Consider the following 26,706-nt stretch of genomic DNA (forward strand, 5'->3'; position numbering starts at 1 on the left):
TGCGTCTAAGATCCTGGTAAATCTTATTAACAGCACTTTTGCCTTTTACGTGGAAAGGAGATAATACAGATTCTAACATTTCTTTCCTATACCTCTAGAGATCATCTCGTATAGTTTGGAGAGCAGTTTGGAGAGCACTGCTAAGGCAGTACTTCTATCCATAATGACCAAGAAAGAGATCCATACAAATTCAAAACAAAATAGGAAGACTTTAAAAAATCTTACTTCATCAGGAGTAGCCACAAAATTGATAGCTGTGTAATAGCGGTCATCTTCCTGGGATAGACTAAAAGTGAACTGATAGTCAATAAGAAGAGTATCTATGGAAAGAAAGAAATGCGTATTTAAAAAATACACACATGCACAAAATAGAACAGGTCTTTAGAGATACAGACTGCTTTTCTTATAATGAGGAAGGCACTTTAACTCACCTGCACCTAGGTTCCTCAAAGAAAATCAAGTCTGTGGGCAGTATCATTTTATTTGGGTTAACCCATCAAACTGCTTTAAAGAAATGACCAGTTGTACAGTTTCAGCATAATATCAAATAACATCCGTAATTATCTGAAAAGGCTATTACAAGGGTATTACTATACCCTTTTCCAACTGCATGTCTGGTAAGGCCAGGTTTTTTTCATGTGTTTAACCAAAAAGATGTCCCGCAACAGACTGAATGCAGAAGCAGACACGAGATTACCACTGTCTTCTATAAAGCCATGGCATTAGCGTTGGATTCTAATCACTTTAGGGCTGCATCTGACTGTGGTTTTAATATCTCCATTCCAAATAACTAATGATGTTAAGTCATTTTTAATGTGCTTATTGGCCACTGTAATATCTTCTTTCACGAAATGTCTTTTCAAATATTTGCCTGTTTTTAACTGGAACTGTCTTCTTATTCAGTTGTAAGAAGAGTTCCTTATGTATTTTGGATACAAACTCTTTATCAAATATATGATAATTTGTCAATATTTTCTCTAGTCTGTGGCTTTTTATGTTTTGGATGGTTTTTTCCTACAAGATTTAAATTTTTATATAGTTTCATTTTAAATTTTTATATAGTTTCATTAATCTACTTTTTGTTTATGAATTATGCTTTTAGAAACATATCTAACAACTTTTCCCCACGGAAGGTCAAGATATTTTTCTCTTATTTTCTTTTAGAAGTTACATGTGTGTATATACATATATATATAAAGTCACATTCACAGGTTCCAAGCACACATGAATTTTGAAGGGACGTTATTCAACCCAGTACAGCAGGTATATAATTACAATGGATATGCCATAACATTAACTCCTTTTTTCTGGTTCCATACTCTGGTCTACAATGTGCATTCTCCCATAAAGAGAAAACACATTTACCCATAAAAACCTGGTGACCTTGCCAGACTGACCTTTCACCCCAAGGTGGTTAACACAAATCAGTTCCAGACAGAATGACAAAAACTTCACCATATTTTAAGAATTCTGTTTTTGATCTATATCCTAAAACACGAAATATGATGACCCCAACTAGGTAATGGCAAATAAAGTTTTAAGAGAACATAACATGGAAAGACAGAGATGCATGCCTCTCTACTCTCTCCTGCTATCTGCTATGGACACATTAACGTTAACCCCAAACACAATTAAAACAGGTTAAAATAGTGCTCCTATAAGTAGTAAACTTAACAGAATGTAAACATATCAAGTTAGGGAACACTTCATTGGTGGTTGCTATAGTCCTATAGCACTTATTCTCAAACGAGGTTAAACAATGAAGTTTTACTGAACTACTTTGCTTCTAGAAATAAGAATTGCAAAACCACTTACAATAACATGTTCCTTTGAGAGGGTTTCCCTGGTATCGATTTTCCACCTCACATCTGGGGGAAAAAACAAAGACTATTTATACTTCTATTTAAAACAGAAGCTGAATTCATTTTAAAACCAAGCAGATCCTTTTATATAAAGTACAGACAGTCTGGAGTCATTATAACTGCATCCTTCACCATAACTCAGCTCAGGTAGTCTACGAAGAGCATGCATGTTTCAATACTGACTGCTCAGCAGTTCACACACCAACTATATGAAGACAATTGACAAGCATTTGCCAAAGCAATGAGAAAAATCCAAACGCAATACACCTATTTGCTATAATGAAAAACACATTTTCAATTTTGTGGGGACTACATATTCTTCTAAGAGTGCAGTCAAAACATTTTTCAAATACTAATTTCTCACTTCTTTCCTATGTTCCCTGGATAAACTAATTCTCTTCTTTAAACACAAGTGAGAGAAGACTAAATACCAAGAATCACTGTTTTTTTAAAACCCTGGAACAAGTGTTCACCAGTACGTAGAAAAAAAATGTGTTCTCCTCAGAAAACAATTTCCCCATAGATATCATCTATAAACATCAGCAAAACCCAGCCTCCCACTTCACAAAGCCATTTAGGTAAACACAACAGCTATGCACGAAGAGGAAAGGGCGGGAAGCAGGTGATGGCCTTTCCCAGGCAGGCATGCTGTGTCCCTTCAGCCAGGGTGATGAGCAGCACCTGCCTACATCTGTGATCTTGAAGGAACTTGAAAGTCTTACTTGATGCCACCTCATGTCTTTGTTGCATCAGCTAACTGAGGGTAAGAGTGATTAATTTTGCCTGATCACATTTTTCTGTTTAAAGGAATGTGGACCTAAAAGTTAAATTTAACCTTGGATTAGACTTTTCTTCACATATTGGCTTTAGGGCAACATGAAACTAGTAAACATATATGCAAATATAAACTAAAAAGGTAGACAGACCAAACCCTGCTGAGTAGCACTAGCGATGACGTCTCAATCACTGGTGGCATTATTACTACTGTTATTTAAGAAATAATGATGTTTGGCCGGGCACGGTGGCTCACGCCTATAATCCCAGCACTTCGGGAGGCTGAGGCAGGCGGATCACGAGGTCAGGAGATCGACACCATCCTGGTTAACACGGTGAAACCCTTTCTCTATTAAAAAACATAAAAAATTAGCTGGGTGTGGTGGCGGGCGCCTATAGTCCCAGCTACTTGGGAGGCTGAGGCAGGAGAATGGCGTGAACCCAGGAGGCAGAGCTTGCAGTGGGCCGAGATCGTGCCACTGCACTCCAGCCTGGGCAACAGAGCAAGCCTCCGTCTCGGGAAAAAAAAAAAAAGAAATAATGATGTTTACAATGATTAATCGGCTCAGTGTTTTGAAACTAAACACTTTTAAGTCTCCTCTTGAGAATGAGTAAATGCGGATGCATGCGTTTTATGAGGTTTCCCCGTGAGACAGCCCGGTATACACTGATTGAGGAACTATCCTTCCTATTTCAACTTAACAGGACATCAAAAACAACTATGGCTAGTCCCACTATTGACAGATGTGGGGAACAGTGATTTGCCTCAAGAGCACCTTGCTCAGTGGAGGCAGGGCCAGGTCTGAAATCTTAAACGTGCCTGATGCTTCTGCACCTGCATCCTCATGGATGGGGACTCCAAACCCTCTCCAGGAAGATGCCTGACATCCTTCAACAAGGAAAATGCTAGAGTAACAGCAAATGTTAAAGGTAAGAGGATCATTTCCACAATCAGACAACCAAACGCCAAATAAATGCCATCACCAAAACACCAGCTCTTCCAACTCTACTCTTTGGGAAAGAGTACAATCTCTTCACATGACAAAAATCAAGTAGTTGCTGAAGTTAAAATGACTAATCTGAATGGACAACCCAGGAAATGTCAGTATCACTTAAACAAAAATGTGAATTCAAGAGCCATTAAGGAATTGCTGCTAACTTGACAACCTCCTCAGTTTGGGGATTGACCTGTCTGAAGTAGAATGGGCAAACTTTCAAACTAATCAACCCAGAGATCCCTCAGAGTCCACAGCAACAAGACACAGGGAAGTGGGTGGCTCTCAGGATGGGGTTCAGGCAGCTGCACAGCCTCTTGGTCCTCCCTGGTGGTCCAGGGAGTGTGGTACTCACAGCTGGCACTCGTCCCCCTTGACGCCCTTGGTGGTGCAGAAGCACTTGCCCGTGTTGGTGTTGCACAGCGACGCGTGCCCATTGCACTTGCATGCTGCAGAGAAGAAAAACGAATGGAGGTCACAACTGTCTTAAAAAATTCTGACTATTGGAGACTTTTTCCAAAACAAGCAATTTTATCTGAATTGAGTTCAGTAGGAAAGACAGATTAAAGTAAGAGCATTCAATGGGCAAGATTCATGATTTTTCAGCTAATGATAATAATGTATAGGTAACATTAAAGGAACCAAAATCAAAGGACAGGAGGAAAGTAAATGCTGGTACCCACTGCCTTCTGAAGCAATGACTATTCTGATCTTTTCAATAGACTCTCTTTTTCACTGCTATGATTCTTTCATTCATTCAATAAATATTTGTGAAGCATCTCTAGAACGCCAGGTGCTGGGTGTGGGGACACAGACATAGCTGCTGCCCCTAGGAAGGTGCTCTGGAGGTGACTGTCCTCTGAAGGAGGGCTGGTCTTGGCTGAGGTGCCTTCTCCATGATGGCCACATTTGGAATTACCGCAGGACTCAGAACCAGGATCCAACGCCAAGGTCAGTGCTTTAGGGGCCCTCAGGACGCGCCACCCTTGCTTCACCTTCTTTTTTGCCTTTACAGAAAATAGCTCTTCCCATCTCCCTCCTCTGGCCATCTCAACATCTCTCCTTTTATCATCCAACATAATACAAGCTGTGATAAATATTATACTCCAGTTGAAGAAAATGAAAGGTTTTTTGGTCAACACCTTTTCACTTTATACCCTGTTTTGCTGGTGAATAAATGAAAGGCATTCAGTTGGAGAGAGGTATGCTTTAAAAATAAATCCTTTGGGGAAAAAATCACCCAAAGAAAACTATAAAACAGAATAGTGCAGAGATTAACAGAATGGATGCTAAAGTCAGAATCGTGAGTGTTTGATGCTTGGCTCCGTTGAGACTGGGGGAAGGTGTGTAATTTATTAGTGAGAAGCAAAGGCCTTATGTCCGTCTGCCTGGGTTTGAATCCAGCGTACTCTACTTGGCTCTTCCGTCACTCTGGAAATGCTACTTAACCTTTCTGAGTCTCAGCTTCCTTGTCCATATAATGGGGATAACAACGGTACCTATCTCACAGGGGTGTTTTTGATGATATGTGTATGATGTCTCAAACATAGTAAGCATTCAAGAAACCATGGCTACTATCCTTACCTAAGGACTATACAATTTTAAGAAGAAAACATCAAAGACTTGGTGCCATTTGCAGTATTCTTTTTTGTTTTTGAGACAGGGTCTTGCTATGTTGCCTAGGCTAGAGTGCATTGGCGCAATCTCGGCTCACTGCGAGCTCCGCCTCCTGGGTTCACACCATTCTCCTACCTCAGCCTCCCGAGTAGCTGGGACCACAGGCACCCACCACCATGCCTGGCTAATTTTTGTATTTTTAGTAGAGACGGGGTTTCTCCTTGTTAGCCAGGATGGTCTCGATCTCCTGACCTCGTGATCCGCCTACCTCGGCCTCCCAAAGTGCTGGGGTTACAGGCGTGAGCCACCGCGCCCGGCCGATTTGCAGTATTCTAAACACCACGCTTTCTACTGTGGATTAGGACTCTGAAAAATAAGGCAAACTCTAAGTTCTATACAATTGTACTCAGGCCCTGTAGATCTCACAGAGGAAAATGTGATGCTTCCAGATAGTAGCTGCTGATGTGGGGATGATGGCATCTGGAAGTACAACCAGCCCAGTAGTTAAGGTCAGCACAGACTGGACGTGGTTCTCAGCTTGGCCACACCTCACTGTGAGACCCTGGGCAGTTTACTTGATCTTGGGGATAATAAAAGCACCTGTATCTTGAGTGGCTAACAGCACAATGCCTTGTACACTCTACCACTCTGTTAGGTACTCTAGTTACTGTCTAACGGATAAAGTCTATTCACAAAGAGTGGGAAAATATTTTTACCAAGTACCTTTTAATCTGAGCAAGAACTTTTACTTAGGAGTAATGGGGAATGGCATTAGAAGGGTAATAAGAATTGCCCACGTCTACTGAGTATTGACTAGTATCCTGCAGAATGTGTGTCATGTACTGCTCTGCTTTCATCTCAACAACCACCCTATTATTATGAGGAAACTGAACCCCAGGGAGAGTAAGGGACATACAGCTAGAACACTGCCTCTCTCCTGGCTGGTCTTGGATTAGATTCTGAAGGGTCATGCCAAAGTTTGGAGTTGGGATCTGGGAAGTACGTAGAGATTTCCCTATGTTTACTTTTCCTGCTCAGAACTTTGAAGAGTCTTTCAACTATAGTACTCATTATGTTTTTCAGCTGGAAACTAGAATAAAAAAAGCAGTTCATAAGTATTACTTGTCATAATTTTTGATCTCATGATAAAATGTCCTATTGCTTGCAGGCTTCTATTTGACATAAAAGGGGAAACACAGGACTTTCTTTTTTTTTTTTTTTTTTTTTTTGAGACTGAGTCTCACTCTGTTGCCCGGGCTAGAGTGCAGTGGCGTGATCTTGGCTCACTGCAACCTCCACCTCCCAGGTTCAAGCAATTCTCATGCCTCAGCCTCCTGAGTAGCTAGGATTACAGGCACCCACCACCACGCCCAGCTAATTTTTCTATTTTTAGTAGAGATGGGGTTTCACCATGTTGGCCAGGCTGGTCTAAAACTCCTGACCTCAAGTGATCCACCCGCCCTGGCCTCCCAAAGTGCTGGGATTACAGGTGTGAGCCACCGTGCCCAGCCAACATGGGACTATTTAAATCTTTAAAATACACTAGAAGTATTGAGGAGTCTGGCTCCTGGTTAAAAAGCCTCTGTGTGATTTTTTAGGCCTGACCATAGGCAATGACATAGGCTTTACCTGGCTGCCCTCGGGGAAGGGGGACCTCCCTACAGGCAGAGCGTGACCTATGAGGTGGGCCTGAGTGTGGGGCTCTGAGAGAGGTGCAGTTAAGGACTCAGGTCTACCTCATGGGTCACGCTCCTTCACATGTTTACATTCCTAGCCCTGGAGCCTTCATTCCCAGGCTCCCTATCTGAGGCCTTGGGCTGAGGTCTTCTTCAGGCACCAAGGCCTCCTGATGGGGGGAAGAGGGGGAATTCAGAAGACACTTTCCTAACTGACTCCAACTCAGGACTTTCCTACCCCTAGCCCTTACACCTTGCCCTCCCCACAACCTTAGGGTCCATATACTGCTGGAACCTTTTGTCCGGGGCTCTCTCCTCAGTGAGATGAGCCCCAGGACTCCCATGTCTGAGCTGATCCCTCTGACTATTGACCTGTGCCCTGTTCAATGGGAGGAAAGGAAACAGAAGTTGGCACTTTCTCTGGTTTTGGGCCCTTGTTTATACCACTGCAGAATGTGGTCAGCTTAACTCTAACATTTTTGGCTTGTTGCTTTAACCAGCTACACTGAAACCTTAGTTCTTTCTTCCAGCTCAGCTGAGCCTCTGACCAGTATGATTTAATAAGAAATGTGGTATCCAAAACAAAGTGGCTTTTTTCCTCCTACTCAAGTCAAATAGAAGTACTGTGTTCCACACCAATTTGCCATGAGTAAATCTGACCAATTTGACTTACGCTGACATTTCCCTCCGTTGGTGGGATCACCATAGAAGCCAGATATGCAGGTCTCGCAGTGCTTGCCTGTGGTCAGGTTCTCACATTTCTCACAGATGCTCTGATTGATGCATTTACTGTGGCCATTGCATTGGCAAGCTGGAAGAAAAAGAGTTTCAAGGGGTCTGTACCATGGAAGAACTGCATGGAATAAGTTCAATAAGATTTATCTGCAACTATCTCTGTAGTTAATTTATCTTTGATAAATCACCCAAACTGGCCCATTAAAAACTAATTTGAGAAATAAGATAAAAAATATCAAAGAAGAGCTAGTCCAGGAAAACTGAAAATGTATCACAGCAAGGTGAAAGCCCATAGTGACACTAAAAAATATTTTTTGTTGTTACTCACTAAAAAATAACATATGCTCATGACAGTATATTTAAAAAATAGAAGGATGGGAAAGATCATATACAATCCAACCACCCAGAGACCACTGTTCACATTTGATATCTTTTCTTCTGGTATTTTTCTATACAGTGTTACACAATTATGTTCATATTAATATTCACCGTTCTTTTTTAACTTAGATCACAATTATTTTACATTATTTCATTAATTATAAACAAAACTTTAAATGGCAGAATGATTTTGATGAATCTTAACAGTTATTTTACCATTCCCTTATATTCTAATATTTAGTTTGCTTTACATTTTTCATTATTAGAAAAATAACCATCTTTATGGATAAACATTTCCACAAGTGGGATTACTAAGACTCCTAATGGATATAAGGCTTTACAACTAGAAAGGTATATGAAGCTTGGACCTCTGAGGACTGCTCAGGACAGCTGCACAGGCTGTGCACTGCAGAACTCTAAGGAGGAATGGGATGGGGGAGATATTTACATAGTTGCACAACCTGCTCTGTAAGCAAAATCTGATTCTTCAGATCTGCCTTGGTTGATCAATGTGATGTAGTTTTTCACCATCTTGGCAACCTTCTATAGCCTTGTACCTGTTCTGTTTATGCACCTGTTAGTATTTGAGTGTCTGAAAGAAAACTCAGCTGGGTGTGGTAGCTCACGCCTATAATCCCAGCACTTTGGGAAGCCGAGGTGGGTGGATCACTTGAGGTCAGGAGTTCGAGACCAGCCTGGCCAACATGGTGAAACCCCGTCTCTACTAAAAATACAAAAAATTAGCCAGGGGTGGTGGCAGGTGCCTGTAATCCCAGCTACTTGGGAGGCTGAGGCAGGAGAACCGCTTGAACCCGGGAGGCGAAGGTTGTAGTGAGCCGAGAAAGCACCACTGCACTCAAGCCTGAGCAACAAGAGCAAAACTCCACCTCAAAAATGAAAGAAAAGAAAACAGAAAAGAGAAGGAAAGGAAGAGAAAGAGAAAAGAAAGAAAGAGAGAAAGAGAGAAAGAGAGAAAGAGAGAAAGAGAGAAAGAGAAAGAAAGAAAGAAAGAAAGAAAGAAAGAAAGAAAGAAAGAAAGAAAGAAAGAAAGAAAGAGAAAGAAAGAAAGAAAGAAAGAAAGAAAGAAAGAAAGAAAGGCAGAAAGGCAGAAAGGCAGGCAGGCAGACTCAAGGCAATGTGCCAGCTATCTTTAGGTGGCCCTACCACCCAAGACTGGGAGGCACTTGGCACATCCATGAACATGCTAATTGCACCCAGACACTCAGGTCCATTGCTCCTTCCTTCTTCCAATGAGGGAGGAGTGCACACCAGTCAACAACAGTCCAAGTGGACCAGAGCTGGAGTGTCCTGAGGCTGGCTTGCTAGCTTTTCTAGGAGATCATACCACACCTTCACAACAGCTCAGCACACCCAATCACTGACCAATATTGACAGATCTACACATTTAGTTATTAATAGAAATTAACCTTGAGGATTAACCAGTATAAGAAAATTCTCAATCTCCAAATACCACCAGGATAAACATGCACAGCAACAAATCCTGAAGGAAGGGTTAATGGAAGAAATATGAGAAAATGAAAAATACAAATTTTAGTACATTCAACAAGGCTTAAATTATTGCATCCACCATATAAGAGAGTAAGCTCTTAAAAAAAAAAAACACAATATTTAGAGCCCTCACAAAATGTAAAAGAATGAATAAAACCAAATTAGAAAAAAAAAATCCTTAACAGGTTAAATAGGTGACTACGTATTGCTAAAGAGCAACCTGCAAGAAAATGCTATGAACTGGCTGGGCGTGGTGGCTCACACCTGGGCGCGGTGGCTCACACCAGCACTTTGGGAGGCCGAGGTGGGCAGATCACAGGTCAGATCGAGACCGTGCTGGTCTACATGGTAAAACCTTGTCTCTACTAAAAACAAAAACAAAAACAAAAAAATTAGATAGGCGTGGTGGCGTGTGCCTGTAGTCCCAGCTACTTGGGGGGCTGAGGCAGGAGAATCACTTGAACCTGGAGGCGGAGGTTGCAGTGGGCAGGGATCATGCCACTGCACTCCAGACTGAGTGAAAGAGTGAGACTCTGTCTCAAAAAAAAAAAAAAATTATGAACTCTACGTTAACAAATTCGATTACTGAGATGAAATAGACAAATTCCTAGAAAAAGACAGATTACAAAGAATAATTAATGCTAATCCTTGACGAACTCTTCCAGTAAATACAGGAGTATGTTCCAACTTACTCTAAGAGTCTAGTACTACCCTGCTATGAAAGCCAGACAGTAATCACAAAAGAAGAAAACCACAAACTTATATCCCCCTCATGAATGCAGACACAAAATCCCCAACTAGCAAATAGAATCCAATAGCAGATTAAAAATATACATCATGATAAAAAAGTATACATCATGACTAAATGGGCTTTATCCCAGGAATGCAAAACTGGCTTAACATTCTTAATTAGTGTAATACATAGTATTAATAGAATAAAGAACAAAACTGCATGATCATCTAAGTAGACACAGAAAAAGTGTTTGACGAAATCTAGCACTCATTCATTACAAAACCCTCAAAAAACTAGAATAGAAGGAAACTTTCTCAACCCAATAAAGGGTATGTATAAAAAAAAATCTAAACCAATATCACATTTAATAAAGACTGAATTATTTTCCCCTAAAAAAGGGAACAAGACAATGATGTACACTGAAAACTACAAAACAATGCCAAAAGAAAGTAAAGAGGTAAACAGACATTCCAGGTTCATAGGCTAGAAGATTTAACCTTGTTAAGATGGCAAAGGCCAGGCGTGGTGGCTCACACCTGCAATCCCAGAACTTTGGGAGGCAGAGGCAGGAGGACTGCTTTGAGCTCAGGAGTTCAAGACCAGCCTGAGCAACATGGCAAAACCTTGTCTCTAAAAAAATACAAAAATTAGCTGGGTGTTGGTGGCTCACGCCTGTAGTACCAGCTACTGTAGAGGCCGAGGCTGGAGAATCACTTGAGCCTGGGAAAGTGGAGGTTGCAGTGAGCCAAGATAGCACCACTGCACTCCACCCTGGGTGACAGAGTGAGATCCTGTCTCAACAAACAAACAAACAAACAAACAAACAAACTGGCAGTACACCACAAATTGGCCAATAGATTCAATGCAAACCTTATCAAACCAGTTGGCTTTTTGTTGTTACAGAAAATGGCAAGCTCTTCCTAAAATTAATATGGACATGCAAGAAACCCAGAATAGCTATAACAGTCTTATAAAATAAGAACAAAGGTGGAGGAATTAGATTTCCCAATTTCAAAACTTATACAAAGCCACAGTAATCAAAACAGTGTAATACTGGCAAAAGGAGAAATGTAGGTCAACAGCACAGAAATGAGAGCTTAGAAATAAGTTCCTAGAGGCCGGGCGCGGTGGCTCAAGCCTGTAATCCCAGCACTTTGGGAGGCCGAGACGGGCGGATCACGAGGTCAGGAGATCGAGACTATCCTGGCTAACACGGTGAAACCCTGTCTCTACTAAAAAATACAAAAAACTAGCCGGGCGAAGTGGCGGGCGCCTGTGGTCCCAGCTACTCGGGAGGCTGAGGCAGGAGAATGGCGTAAACCCAGGAGGCGGAGCTTGCAGTGAGCTGAGATCCGGCCACTGCACTCCAGCCTGGGCGACAGAGCCAGACTCAGTCTCAAAAAAAAAAAAAAAAGAAAGAAAGAAGTTCCTAGATTCACAGCCAACTGATTTGCAACAAATGTGCCAAGAAAATTCAATGGTTAAAAAAAAAAAGTCTTTTCAACAAATGGTGCAGGGACCACATCCACAGGCAAAAAGAGAGTTTGGACCCCTATCTCACACCATAGACAAAAATTAACTCAAAATGGATAAAGGACCTAATGTAAGACATAAATCTACGAAACTTTTCAAAGAAAACTTAGGAGCAAATCTATGTGATTTGCTCTGGGCACTGATTTTCTAGATACAATACCAAAAAGCACATGGGATAAAATAAAATATTGATACATGGAACTTAATCAAAACTGAAAACTTCTGATTTCAAAAGGCATATTAAGAAAGTGAAAAGAAACCCATATAATGGGAGAAAGTATTTGCAAATAATATATCCAATAGGGACTTCAGAATTCATAAAGAACTCTTACAATTCAATAATAAAAAAGACAACATAACTGAAAAATAGGCAAAGAATTTGAATATATATTTCTCTAAAGAAGATATACAAAAGGCTAATTAATGAAGTTGATGTTCAATTTCATTAGTTATCAGGAAAATACAAATCCAAACAACAGTGAGATGCCATTTCTCATCCACTAGAACAGTTTTAATTAAAAAGATGGTCAGTAACAAGTATTGACAAGCACGTGGAAAAATATGAACCTTCATATGATGCTGGTGAGAGCATAAAATGCTGCAGCTACTCCAGAAAACTTCGTGCCTATTATTCTTCATTTCCATGCCCAGTCTTAGGAAACCACTAAACATCTACTGTCTTTGAACATTTCATATAAATGGCATCATGCAATGCATCATCTTTTACACCTGGCTTCTTTTACACAGCATGCTTTTTTAAGGTAATCCACGTCAGAAAATATGTCTGTACTTCATTCCTTTTTATTGCCAAATAATATTACACTGTATGAACATACAACACTTTGTTCATCCATTCGCCAGCTATTTGGCTCGTTTTCACTTTTGATTATGAATAATGTTGCTATGAGCATGAGGCTATGAGAATGATGCTATAAGCATGAGCATTTATATACAAGTTTTTGGGTAACATATGTTTTCAATTTTCTTGGGTATGTACCTAGGAGTAAAACTGCTGGGCCATATGATAACTCTATATTTAACTTTCTGAGGACCTGCCAACCTGCATGGGAGTTCCAATTTCTACATATCCTTGCCAATACTTGTTACTAACTGATTTACTGATTATAGCCATCTCAGCAGGTGTAAAGTGGTATCTAATTGTGGCTTTGACTTGCATTTCTCTAATGATGAATGATACTGAGTATCTTTTCGTATGCTTATTGGCCATTTGTATTTCTTCTCTGGACATATGTCTATTTAAATCCTTTACCCATTTCTTAATTGGGTTGTCTTTCTATTGTTGAGTTTTAAGAGTTATGTGTTTTGGACATTAGATTCTTATTAGATACATAATTTGCAAATATTTTCTCCCATTCTCTGGGTTGTCATTTTACTAGATACATTCTTGATATTAATGAAAAAGCAGAGATTTAAATATTTCATTAAAAAGTTAACTCCTAGTAGATTAAAAATAGAATTGCAGATCCCCCAAATCTTAGTATGGAAAAAAGGGAACATGGAAAATTTGATCCAGTTTAGTAGACAAAAAATTGGTTCCTGGTGTTAGTTTACATTTTCCTCTTCTATTTCTTTTTCTGATAATGGTTTCTTTATCTCCAATAACCACTTTTTCGGTTGGGTTCACATTTAGCTTTTTGTTTTTTCTCTGGAGGGTGGGAGTTTATATATTTTGGATGATCATCAGTTGTTACACATACAGTGCAGGTATTTTCTCCCAGTCTGTCTCTGGCCTTTTACCTTTGTTTACAGTGGACTTCCCCTTATAAAGTCCTCACAAAGAGCCCTGTTGTCAACAGCACTGTCTGACAGGCTCTTAGAGAAGTTCTTGACCGCTAATCTCTGAGCAGTCTTTGCACCAGCCCAGCCTCTCCCAGTTGTTCTAGAAGCAGACAGACACATTGCTGAGTGGTCACTTCAAGTCTGAATCAAAGGTCAATTTCTTAGAATTGGTTTCTTAGAAACCCACCACCACTCCCAGCAGGTCCAGGTCAGGCCTTGGATCACCTTCTCGTCTATTCCTTCTTGTACCAATCATTAGGAAGAAGGAAGGGGCTGAGGGGAGGGAGTTACATACACACAACGTAGCTTTCAAGGTTTTATTCTTCATAAATCGGTAATGAAACACTTGAATTTGGATATGCAAAGCATCTTACCTGGACAGTGAATGAAAGACCAGTTGTATCTGCTGTCCTCCAGACACATGCTGGAATTGAGCAGGGGCTGTGGATAGAAATTTCCTGTAGGGGCCTGCGAAGGCATCTTCACTGGTCCTTTATAGGAACCCTCTATGCATTTCCCTTTGCCAGTATTGCTGGGATCAGTACACCAGCCACAGCCTGGTTGCTCCAAGCAATGACTACAGGTACAGTAGCCTGAACAATTTTCAGCTATTAAAAAGAAAAAAGTTGCAACTGACTATCACAGGTAGATCTGAATTCACTGTATTTAAATTACATTTTTCTTTAACAGACTATTCAACTGGCATGAGTCAAAAATACTATTCTGTCTTGATTATTTAAAAGAGATAACGAATGTAAAGAACCCAGTATTTTGCCCAATACATAACAGAGATGACCCTTCCCTCCTTTCTCAATTCCAGGATATTGAAGGCAAAAGGGGCCTTAGAGGTTATCTATTGGAAAGCATTTACTTTACAAATTAGGACATTCAGATATGGCGCTATTACATGGATTGCACAATATGCCATTGAGGATGGACAAGTTATTTCTGTACTCTGTGATCTGTCCTACATTTATTTACTGTCAATGTGCCTGATTCTGTATGAAGGTTGTCATCAGGCAGCAATGTCTCGATGGTAGTCTCTGGTCAGGTTTGAGCAGAGGTCATGTCCAGTCTTGTTTCTAAAATGTTAAGAGGCTGAGAGCACAGCCCCATGTCTGAGTTGTTGCCTATACAGAGGGCATGCATAAGTGCCTAGGGCTCCCTTTTTCACTTACGGGGACAGGTGCTCATTGTATACCACTCCATACACTGGCCAAAAGGGAAAGAGGCCACGTAGGCATTGGAGTCCACACACTGCTTCATGTTGCTGCACCACATGCACTCAGAGCTGCCACTGGTGCACTCTCCACATGCTGTCCTCAAGGCACATGGTGTCCGGCACTGCTTGGCACTGTGGTTTGCTGGGAATGAAACCCAAGAGAGACACTTAGAGCCCCCACCATGTCTGCTAAGGTTAAAGACTTTTCTTTCTTTTTTTTTTTTTTGTTTTTTTGAGACAGAGTCTCACTGTGTCTCCAGGCTAGAGTGCAGTGGCATAATCTTGGCTCACTGCAACCTCCACCTCCTCAGTTCAAGTGATTCTCCTGCCTCGGCCTCCCTAGTAGCTGGGACTGCAGGCGTATGCCATCACGTCCGACTAATTTTTTGTATTTTTAGTAGAAATGGGATTTCACCATGTTAGCTAGGATGGTCTCGATATCCTGACCTCGTGATCCACCCGCCTTGGCCTCCCAAAGTGCTGGGATTATAGGCGTGAGCCACTGTGCCCGGTCAAGACTTTTCAAATGTGGGTGATGACCCATTAATGTGCCATGCAATCAATTAAATGAGAGAAAACAGAAAACAATAAAAGTCATCAAGTACTATTTAATCAAGTGTATTTACATACTTGTGGAAAAAATAAATTTTATTTTCAAAGAGCATCAAGGACAAAGATAAGGAAACAGTGAATCTTTCCATAAAAGTAGGGCTGTAAGCCCCTTAGAGTTTGGGGACCCAGGATGAACTTTAGGGTTTTACAACCCACTTGAGTATGTAAAATCTCATGTTTGCAATTTTGGAGGGAAGAAGGACCACGACATTCATTAAATTCACCAAAGGATTCAGAATTCTGAAAGGCTGCTTGGCAGCTCCCCTAGAGAAGTTTAAAAATCATATTTTAAGGAGACTTCTACAATGCTATGAATTCTCTTCTACACCTCTGTAATTCCTCACAAATTATTTTCCCAAAACTGGACACAATGCAAATGGAGTCCAGCCTCCCAAAATAACCCACAGTTCCACCGACTGCTTGTGAGTTCCTCTGCAGGAGGAGGAGGCTCGTTTTGGGTTGTCTTCATGCCACAGCAGCTACCCCTGGGTCTGCCTTTAGTTAGCTGAAATGTAGCCCAGAGAGACTGAAAGCTGGGAAGCTACTCTGAGTGTCTGTTCGCTCAGTACTCTCCCACAGCTCTCGCGCAGTTCTGGGTTGCCTCTGTCCTCGGTTACAGAACTGCCCTCATCACTTTTCTCCCTGTTGACACTACCTTTCTGAACACTGTCCCTGTAGTGACTTGCTTTACTAATCTTTTCCTTGTTTTTATTTTCCTTCTTTGTTTGTTCTTCCACTGCATTTCTCTGCCAACACCAGTATATTTGCCTTTCAGAGCAATTCTCAATACTTTTTCTGGTCAATAAACCTATCAATCTCATTGTTAATTAGAATATCAGTTTCTTTGAGTAGGTTATTATTACTTTGAATAGTTAGTTATTTTTGGTTTTGTTTATAATTAAAACTATTCAGGGTCCCAGAATATTTCCTTCTGCTTCTGAAATCTGGCTTACACTCTGCTTTGCATGCTTGAAATCAATACTTCATCTGTTTTCATCACTACTTCACACATCTCAGCAATTAACTATGCCTCCTATGGTTTCTCTCACATTAAACTCTGAATACCACCTAATTCACCCATGAACTTACCAGGCCTTTCACAGACGCTACCATTGAGTGGGTTGATGCAGGTTGCAGCCTTCAGTCCCCGAGTACTGGGTTCTGATAAAATTCCACAGAATCCAGCATCACTGGGCTCAGATGGCATCCACTGTAGTAAACTATTTGTAAATGGGGACATATCTTCCCAGCACCAGTAGGACACATTGATCTTCCGAAGGCCGACCCATGGGGTTAAAGTGAGCTTGGACTAAAGGCAAAAGAGACACAAGTATGAATACAACTAACATTTTTTTTTTTTTTTTTTAAATTTTGGAGATGGAGTCTTGCCATGTTGCCCTGGCTGGTTTCAAACTCCTGAGCTCAAGCGATCCTCCCACCTCGGCCCCCCGAAGTGTTGAGATTACAGGCATGAGCCACCATGCCTGGCCTGAATATAACCAACATCTTGACCAAAACAAGCTTCTAGATAAAAACCACCAAGTTAAGTATACCCCACAGACATAGGAAAACCTCTCTATCCCTTGACTCAGCCATGGTAGATTAGGACAGATCATCACTTCAATATGGCCATTTTATAAAGGATAAAAATGTAGCTCAGAGAAGACAATATATCGTAACATTCACAGAAATTATAGCAAAGCAGTATTTAAGTTCTGAAATACCTATATGAAGAGATTGCTATCCCCAAACACAAGTTGAGTATCCCTAAACTGAAATCCAAAACACTCCAAAATCTAAAACTTTTTGAGTGCCAACATGATGCTGAAGGAAAATGTTCACTAGAGCATTTTGGATTTCCAGATTAGGGATGCTGAACTGGTTAGTATAATGCAAATATTCTAAAATTCGAAATGTTCCTCGTCCAAAGCATTTTAGATAAGGGATATTCAACTTACACCACATTTGCTTTATCCATTCATCCATCCTGGCACTGGATTTTATAGGGAATAATAGGACAGTGACACCTGGGATAGTCTGTCTTCTGCTCTCCTGAAATTTCCTTCTCATTGCAATTTTTAAAAAGTTTTAAAAATCAAAATAAAAAGTTTAGCCAAGAAATGGTAAGTATTCCTAATTTTGGTAGTTATAAAACAAAAGATATACTGTATTTCCCTCCCTTTGTTTTCTTTTGAGACAGGGTCTCGCTCTGTTGCCCATGCTGGAGTGCAGTGACATGATCATGGCTCACTGCAGCCTCAAATCCCTGGGCTCAAGCAACCCTCTTGCCTCAGCCTCCCAAGTAGCTGGAACTACAAGTATGTGCCGCCACCATGCCAGGCTAATTTTTTTTAAAAAACTTTTTGTAGAGACGGGGCCTCCCTATGTTGCTCAGGCTAGTCTTGAACTTCTGGGTTCAAGCAATTCTCCCTCACTGGCCTCCCAAAGTGCTGGGATTACAGGCATAAGCCACCATACCCGGCCTATTTCCATTTTTGAGAGGAAAAAATACACATGCCTACTAAAAGACCTAAAAAATAAATAGATCCAAAAGAAAGAAAGAAAGTTAAAAATACTTTTTAAAGGCCCTTCAAGAATTTCTTTGCCTTCATGATAAAACTCAGATCCATTACTATAGTAGCCACAGCCTCGCAGGGTCTGGCCTTGGTTCCTTCTTGAAGCTCAACTATAAAAATCCCCTCCCATCCAGCCTGCAGTCAACCATGCAAACTTACCTGCAGCTCACTCAAAGAGCCATTCCCTTAATCATCTCCCTCTACATCTCACACATGGGGTTACTAATTAATACACAGGAAGCCCTTCCCTCTTCGACATCCTAATTCACTCCTTCTCACCTTCAGGGGTCACCTCCTTCCAGCTTTCTACCAGCCAGTCTCTGTCCTAAAGGCTAGGCTGGGTGCCTTTTCTTGTTTTTCCATAAAAATCTGGGCTCTACCAACTGGGCTACATCTAGAGGTATAGCTGTGGAAGGTCATTACGCTTCAGTTGTCTCTCATCTGTCAGTCTTATCATTAAGACTGTGAATTTCTGTTCATAAACATGGCCACAGCAGATTAGAATACCTAGAAACGTTTAGAGTTAGAAAACCTAAGGAAGAGAGAAAGGGTACCAGAAGTATATCTGTGGCCACCTGGTTGAACCCTTTTAACTTCTGTGGACTTGAGAGTCATTGTTAGAGATGCCAGGGTAATCAACAAAGCTGGGAGCCATCCATTTTCTGAGGGAACAAATGACTATGGGAAAGGTCAGCTACCAGCCCAAGATGGAATGCTGGAAGAGACCCACATTTGGACATGGGAAGAGAAACAACAGAGACAGTTGCCAATGGAGATTCTGAAATCTGAAAAAGCTATAAAAATATTATGAAATGCCAAATGTGGTCACAGTAGCCTGAGGTAAACACACTAAGAATATGTCGCCAATGTTTGAGTGTCTATACCCTATTTAAGTTGCACTGAAAAAAGGGACTAATTGGAGAAAAGTAAATACAGGGCACCTCCCACCAGTCTCAGAATGGCCCTATAGGTGGTACACAGAGGCCACATGCAGCCAAGACGCAGGCCACATTTCCATACCTTCACATGAAGAAGGCTGTACCCAAAGAAGCATTGCCCTCAACTCCTCCCTGCTTGATAAGAACATTTCCACTAAATATTTCTGTACCACAGCTGAAACTGCTGAAAGAACTTTGTTTTATGAGTCTACTTAACTGAGGGTAGCATCACAATTTATGACTCTGGACTAAAAATGACAAAATGTGATCATGCAATATCGACTATAAGCCCCCTGAGAGCACTGGGTGGACAGGCAGAGAACTGAGCCTTTCTGGGCTTAGAAACTCTTGACAAGAAGGTACTCTCTTCTTTTGAGATGGTTGGGCTGTGAAAGACCCAAGCAGATGTACATTTCTTTTTTTTTTTTTTTTGAGACGGAGTCTCGCTTTGTCGCCCAGGCTGGAGTGCAGTGGCCGGATCTCAGCTCACTGCAAGCTCCGCCTCCCGGGTTTACGCCATTCTCCTGCCTCAGCCTCCTGAGTAGCTGGGACTACAGGTGCCCACCACCTCGCCCGGCAAGTTTTTTGTATTTTTAGTAGAGACGGGGTTTCACCATATTAGCCAGGATGGTCTCGATCTCCTGACCTCGTGATCCGCCCGTCTTGGCCTCCCAAAGTGCTGGGATTACAGGCTTGAGCCACCGCGCCCGGCCGCAGATGTACATTTCTTTTGTTTTGTTTTGTTTTTTTGTTTTGAGATGGAGTATCGCTCTGTCGCCCAGGCTGGAGTGCAGTGGCGCGATCTTGGCTCACTGCAACCTCCACCTCCTGGGTTCAAGCAATTATCCTGCCTCGGCCTCCTGAGTAGGTGGGACCACAGGCGCACGCCACCATGCCTGGCTGATTTTTGTATTTTTACTAGAGACGGAGTTTTACCATATTGGTCAGGCTGGTCTCGAACTCCTGACCTCAGGTGATCCACCCGTCTCAGCCTCCCAAAGTGCTGGGATTACAGGAGTAAACCACCGCGTCCAGCCGAGATGTACATTTCTTAATGGTAATTATACAGTATTATGCACTATTATAATACCTTAACTTCAAGGAACTCAGGTGATTTAATCCAACCTAGCTAATTATCAGTGACTGAGAATCTCCTTCTCCCCTAGCAGAATCAAGAGGTAAAACAGATATGAAATCACCTACTGATGTCACCAGAGTATGTACACATATACATGTTGCAATTCATCCCACACATAATTATTCATAGATCTTATATATACAAAGTATTAAAAATTTTAAGATAAACAAGGCATATGAGGAAGTGACTCTGACAGCACAAACCCACAGTCCCTCAGGCTGCGTTTACCAGCACTCCCCCTCTTGCCAAGCACATCACACATATCCACAGCCTTCCACATGCAAGTTGCAGTCATGCCCTTGATAGAAAGATGGATACCAGAAACTTAAGTTTTGAGGATTTTAACTCACCATGCTCTGAGATGACTGCATTATTCGCAGCTGCTTAAGGACAAATTCTACCTTCTTCTGGGTTGTAAGAGAAGCCAAAACGGCATTGTGGTTCCTACAGAACAATTTAGCATTGTCATAATTCTCCTTGGCAGTAGTAATTTTCAAACATGAGTTTCCAACCAAATGCCAGCCAATGCCACAGATATTTTCTTTCATTAAGGGGAAAAGAGAAAAAAAAGAGTTTTAGAAATCAGACAAAACTACTATATTATTAGTTCAAATTACTGAATACCAAAATGGGTTTCTAATTTAAATTCTAGGCACTTCATTAGGATGTGGGAGCCTCTGACACATTATTAAGGGCCAAATGCAGAATACAATAATTTAAAAATGTTTACTAGTGATATCTCCCGGATCCTAAAAAGCATATTCTGAGGTCACTTCTCCTATGTCTTAGAGGAAAACACCAGTTTGGTGCCAATATTAGATTGGTACACTTCCTTCTGAAGAACAATGAGAGAGAAAACTAAAATCCTAAGTGAAGAGCAGACAAATGAATATGCATATTGGACGGCTGGGGTAAAAACTGCAAGAATGGAAACGAATCAAGGAATTAACAAATCTATAGTCTCCAAAAGCTGCACTATATTTTCATATTATCAGGTGGAAGGTACAATGAAGTATACACAGCATCCCAAAAGCAAGATGAGAAGGTCCTTCTTGGGAAACAACCCAAGTGATATGGCTATAGCATACAAGGCAAGCTTGTAATCTGCTACCTGTGATCATCCTGAACCCACACAAGGTACTGCACAGAAGCTATGAATGCTTCTTGGAAGACAATGAAAGAACAAAGTAACTTCACCAGAACCAAAGTACTCTGGAGACATCAACAATGTTCATTAACAGTAACAGTCACTGAGATAAAAGAAAGGTACCATGGGAAAGAGATCATTTAAGAACAGACAAAGACTTGCTCCTCACAGTGTAGCAGTCGATCAGATAAAATGCACACTCCAGGTCCCACCCCGCATTTGCACCAGAATATGCCTTTCGCAAAATTCCCAGGTCTTTTGCTGTACCTTAAAATTTGGGACACACTGAGATAAAGAAAAGAGTCCCACTCTGCAAGCTGAATCAAAAATTTCCAAGGGACATTCAAAAAGGGCCTGGTCCAAACCAACTTCCCTGAACAAGCTCAGATGTTGTGCAGAGCCAAGGAAGTTCCCCTTCCTGGACCATCCTAGTTGAACAAATATATTACAGTGGTTCAATCATGGCTGGCTGGTCTCAGGCCCTGAATTCATCATCCTGAACCTCAGAAGTAGCATATATTGAGGTTTTCAGGGCTGGAGATCACTCCTAAAAGGTGCTGCTGACAGAAGTATCCATCCTCTCCTTCTCAGAGAAGGCCCATTAGCAGGTGCCGACAAATAAATCCCAGTGGTTAACAAGAAGTACTCTCCATAAAGTGCTCAGCAGACTGGCTGCTGAGACGTCATGTTCTAGTCCCAGGTTATTGAAGGTGGATGGGAAAGAGACAAGGAGCAGGCTCAGTGATACAGAACCAAGCTGTCACTCAATTCTCCAGAGCAGTGAAGGACATTTCACTTCATTTCAAAGGACAGTAGGAGGAAATACTTAAGAACCGTATTTTAGTTAAAAACAAAATACCTCATAATACTGGTGTGGGGGATGAATGGACAGAATTAGCTTTTCCCCTCTGCTAGGTTCAAGCTAGGCTGCACAGTGTTGGGTGAAATGGGGTGAAGTCTTGGACCCACACACACCAAGATGACCCTGCAAGGCCTACCGGGCAGGGCAATGCACTCCTGATTCCGGGGCTCCCACTGGCAATTCTGGTCCAGGGCACAGCTCCTGCAGCTGGTCTTCTTGTTACAGTAGTACATGGGGTTATCCTTGGGGCAATTCTCATACCTAAAAATGGAGATCTAGAACACAGTGGACAAAAGCTTTTCTCCTGTATCCACAGAGAGAACTTATGGTGAGGACCAACAGGACACTGTAGACAATAAAATCTAATTGAGGAAGCAAACTGCAAATAAATAGATAGATAGATAGATAGATAGATAGATAGATAGATAGATAGATAGGTAGACAGACAGACAGACAGACAGACAGAGAGACATAAAGTTGCAGTAGCTCTGCAGTGGGAACACTACAATGTAATGTTCTACTCAAGGACATGCTTTTAACTGGCAAGGAAGCAGCCCACTCTTTTAAACACCATGCCTCAACCTGCTCATCTGTAAAATGGGAATGTTGAACTTGCTGCTTTTCAAATGCTCACTTCAAAAGTCTGAAAGTTTTCTATTTTATGAACTGCATGAGACTGACAAAAAAAAAAAGTCTTGTAAGCTGTCAAAAACTATAAAAGCCTGGGTCATCTTATAACTTAAATTTAAAAATCTATATATGATGAGCAGTGAGATTATGCCAAACCAAGATATAAAACAAGGAGATTTTGCAAAGTCTGTCATTTCCACAGTTCAATGTGAGCCACTATACACCTGACTCACTCTCAGTCTCAAACCCTAACTTGCTATCAAAATCTGGCACTGGTAAAGTGAGGTCACTATTAGATGCCTCAAACTAAGGATCCAGTGCTTAGTCATGGCCATGCCCATGGACAACAGTCCTACCTTCTTCTAAAACACAACAAATTCCCGGGGCTAGTAGGACCCTTGGAATATAAAGAACATCTCTTCCTGAAGGAAAACCTCAGGGATAATAAAATCCAAATAGAAACCCATTTGAAAAGTAACTCTGGGCCATTATTTATATCATATACACTATAAAAGCTAAACCTATGACAAATTAGGATTTTTCTGAAATCTTTGAGAAACAGCCTCTGACCTGGCCTTCCGTGCAGCTGTGGTTCCTGGGGACACAATGGTCATTGCACCAGTGGCAGTCATTGGTGTTGGCTGTGCAGCTGTAACAATCCGTGTGCTGGTCACATCTGTCATGGTCAAGAGCTACAAAGAAAAGAAAATCTCATCAACTGGGACAACTTCAGTTGAGCACAATCGGAGACTGAAGTTAAAAAAAATCGTAACAATGGTTAAGAACTAAAATGAAGAATGAAACTGGCAGGAAAATATATTTGGTATGTTTTGGTTAAAATAATATTTAGAGATAGACAATCTAAAGAAACACTGCTTTGTACCCCAAAGAAAGAAGTACACAGAAAGTGAAAACAAGGATAGGTTAATTTAACTACTATAAGATATAATGAAAGTAAATTCTGGCTCTTTGAATACTTTTCTTTCCAAGAAAAAAAAATCAACTAGTAATAGAACGAACATCAAAGAAGCCCAGGAGCCAAAATATTGTAGGAGATCAAGTCATTCCTCCTAGTTATAAATGCAAGGCTAATTTGGGCACAGGAAGTAGGCAGCACCACAGAACTGTGCAGGAAGCATTAGGCTGAGCTGCATTTTGTACGTACATGTAAATTCAAGAGTGCAAGTTTGAGAACTTCTGGGCTACTACAGACCTGCTGCATCTCCTGTTGACTCTAGAAAAGAGAAGCTGCACAGCTGGACGCAATGGCTCATGCCTGTAATCCCAGCACTTTGGGAGGCCAAGGCGGGCGGATCACAAGGTCAGGAATTCAAGACCAGCCTGGCCAACATGGTGAAATCCTGTCTCCACTAAAAATAGAAAAATTAGCTGGGCATAGTGGTGCGTTCTTATAATCCCAGCTACTCAGGAGGCTGAGGTAGGAGAACTGCTTGAATCAGGACCTGGGAGGTGGAGGTTGCAGTGAGCTGAAATTGCACCACTGCACTCCAGCCTGGGCTACAGAGTGAGACTCCGTCCTCCCCGCCCAAAAAAAAAAAGAGAAGCTGCACAACCATGTTGTCTCATCTGTTCAACCATCTCGTGTACAATGCAGTACAGTGAAGCAATATATTAAAAAGTTCTTTTTTATTTTGTTTTTATTTATTTATTTTTTGAGACGGAATCTCAAAAACTCCGCACATGGGGGAATTCACAAACAAGAAAAGCAGGTCCCACCCTCACAAAGACCCCTGCAGTCAGCAGCTTAGGCTGCTCTTGCTGTCCTGGTCATTATCCCAAGGATTGGGATCACCCAGAAAGTGGGGTGAAACAGGGAACTGAAGTCTCAGATGAGATGACAGCAAATAGGTTGATATGAACACCTAAGGTAATTCAACACTATTTCCTATAAACATGCACATGTAATTTGAACTTTTAAAATTTGGTTTAAAAATGAACTATTTCACTGATTTTATCCCTTTCAAGAGACGAACTAACCCTGCTAAGTTCTGGTAATCTTGGTTCTCCAGCACCCACCAGCCCACCAATGAACCTGGGTGAGTTGCCTGAGTGGCCTGTTTTTTTGTTTTTTTTTTTTCAGACAGAATCTCATTCTGTCACCCAGGCTGGAGTGCAGTGGCATAATCATGCCTCACTGCAGCCTCAACATCCTGGGCTCAAGCGTTCTCGCCTCAGCCACCCTAGTAGCTGGGACTACAGGCGTGCACCACCACGCCCACATCTGGCTAATTTTTGTGTTTTTGGTAGAGACAGGGTCTCACTATGTTGCCCAGGCTAGTCTTGAACTCCTGGGCTCAAGCAATCCCTGTGCCTCAGCCTCCCAAAGTGCTGGGATTACAGGCATGAGCCCCTGTGGCCAGCCCAGGGTGTTCTTACTGAGAATTTATGTTCGTGAAAGTTTAACTTGGAGCAGCATTCCAGGAATGAAAGCTGCTTCTATCCATCATAACTCTCAAGTTAACTGCAACACCAATCCTACTAGTAAGAAATTCAGCCAACATACTTTAATTGATGTAAATAAATATCTTGTAGAGACAACATTCTTCCTTTTAAAGAACTTTCTGGCCATGCACAGTAGCTCATGCCTGTAATCCCAACACTTTGGGAGGCTGAGGGGGGGGCAGATCACTTGAGGTCAGGAGTTCCAGACCAGCCTGGCCAACATGGTAAAACCCTGTCTCTACTAAAAATACAAAAACTAGCCGGGCATGGTGGCAGGTGACTGTAATCCCAGCTACTTGAGTATTACAGGCTGAGGCATGAGAATCACTTGAACCTGGGAGGTGGAGGTTGTAGTGAGCTGAGATCGTGCTGCTGTACTCCAGCCTGAGCGACAGAGACTCCGTCTCAAAAAATAAATAAATAAAAATAAAATAAAAAAGAATTTTTAAATATATCGCTTCACTGTACTGCATTGTGCTCTATGTCACAGCAATACAGGACAAGCAGCAAAGCAGGTAGAAGGAAGAAAACAGCTTGGAAAACATGAGGGGAGGTTCTAGAAGCAGGGATCATTGCCCATCCTCAGTAACTGTCTGTCTTGATATCACTGTTGTATCCAACTAGAGAAGCTAGACAAAAATACTTTGCAAGGACAGCAGCTCTCCCTCTCTCCACCAAAATAATTTACTTCAACATGGCTTTTCTGGGCTGACTCTCCTAATTTCATCCTTAATGTTAGATCTGCATCCAATATGGTAGCTAGTAACCACAAATGTATTTTAAATTAAAATTAAATTAACATTTCAAGTATTTGATAGCCCACGTGGCTAGTGGCTACCATATCGGGACAGTCCAGACACAGAACATTTCCGTCATCAAAAAAAAAGTTCTACTGGATGGCACTGCCTCAGAGCAACCACAGCCAGGATCTGGGGTCAGTATGCAAAGTCTACGCAATGCCAAGAAGGTTATGTCTCCATCACTCGCAGACAGCCTCTACAAGCCACATGGCATGTCCCCATTCGAGATGTTTACAAACCAATTTTCAAATATCCAAAAACACTTTCTACAAGTTATTATTGAATAATCTTGGATAATAAGGTGAACATAAAAAGTATACATATGCTAAGTTCCTTCACAATTCAGATAAAATGAGGTCTCAAATTCATTAAAATCTAAGCAGGGAAAAAAAAACATACTTCTTTTGGAAAAACATTCTGATTTTAACTTTTCTTCTTGTTCATCAGTTGCCAGCGCCCACGAGATACACTGAGATGACCCTGTGTCCCACACACACCGGATACCAGGTCCTGCTGCTAAACAAGCGGCTTCACTCCGATGCCCATCACACTGTTCCGAGGTGAATACCAGGATGTCACTGAGAAGGAGACTATTGAAACCACCGAACACATACATGGTGCTAAGAGGAAAAAGGGAGAGAATAAATTTACCAGAGACTTAGATAACAATTGCATGCTATACTTTTTTTTTTTTTTTTTTTTTGGA

At 41.4% G+C, this 26,706-nt stretch overlaps 1 protein-coding gene across 4 annotated transcripts in view; it reads right to left on the bottom strand.

The window, feature by feature from the left end:
• ATRN (attractin) overlaps positions 1-26,706 on the bottom strand; it is a 179,940-nt gene that overhangs the window by 60,588 nt on the left and 92,646 nt on the right. For all 4 annotated transcript variants that reach the window (XM_015149430.3, XM_077951320.1, XM_015149432.3 and 1 more), the window contains exons 12-22: positions 26,400-26,620; positions 23,308-23,429; positions 22,244-22,382; positions 20,449-20,639; positions 16,536-16,755; positions 14,791-14,976; positions 13,987-14,220; positions 7,598-7,735; positions 3,987-4,080; positions 1,816-1,868; positions 226-320 (exon numbers count right to left, since the gene is read on the bottom strand). In XM_015149430.3, the coding sequence (XP_015004916.2) occupies positions 226-320; positions 1,816-1,868; positions 3,987-4,080; positions 7,598-7,735; positions 13,987-14,220; positions 14,791-14,976; positions 16,536-16,755; positions 20,449-20,639; positions 22,244-22,382; positions 23,308-23,429; positions 26,400-26,620 (1,693 nt within the window). The remainder of the gene's footprint in view (positions 1-225; positions 321-1,815; positions 1,869-3,986; positions 4,081-7,597; positions 7,736-13,986; positions 14,221-14,790; positions 14,977-16,535; positions 16,756-20,448; positions 20,640-22,243; positions 22,383-23,307; positions 23,430-26,399; positions 26,621-26,706) is intronic.

The sequence above is a fragment of the Macaca mulatta genome, chromosome 10 (assembly GCF_049350105.2).
Source record: "Macaca mulatta isolate MMU2019108-1 chromosome 10, T2T-MMU8v2.0, whole genome shotgun sequence".
Classification (NCBI taxonomy): domain Eukaryota; kingdom Metazoa; phylum Chordata; class Mammalia; order Primates; family Cercopithecidae; genus Macaca; species Macaca mulatta.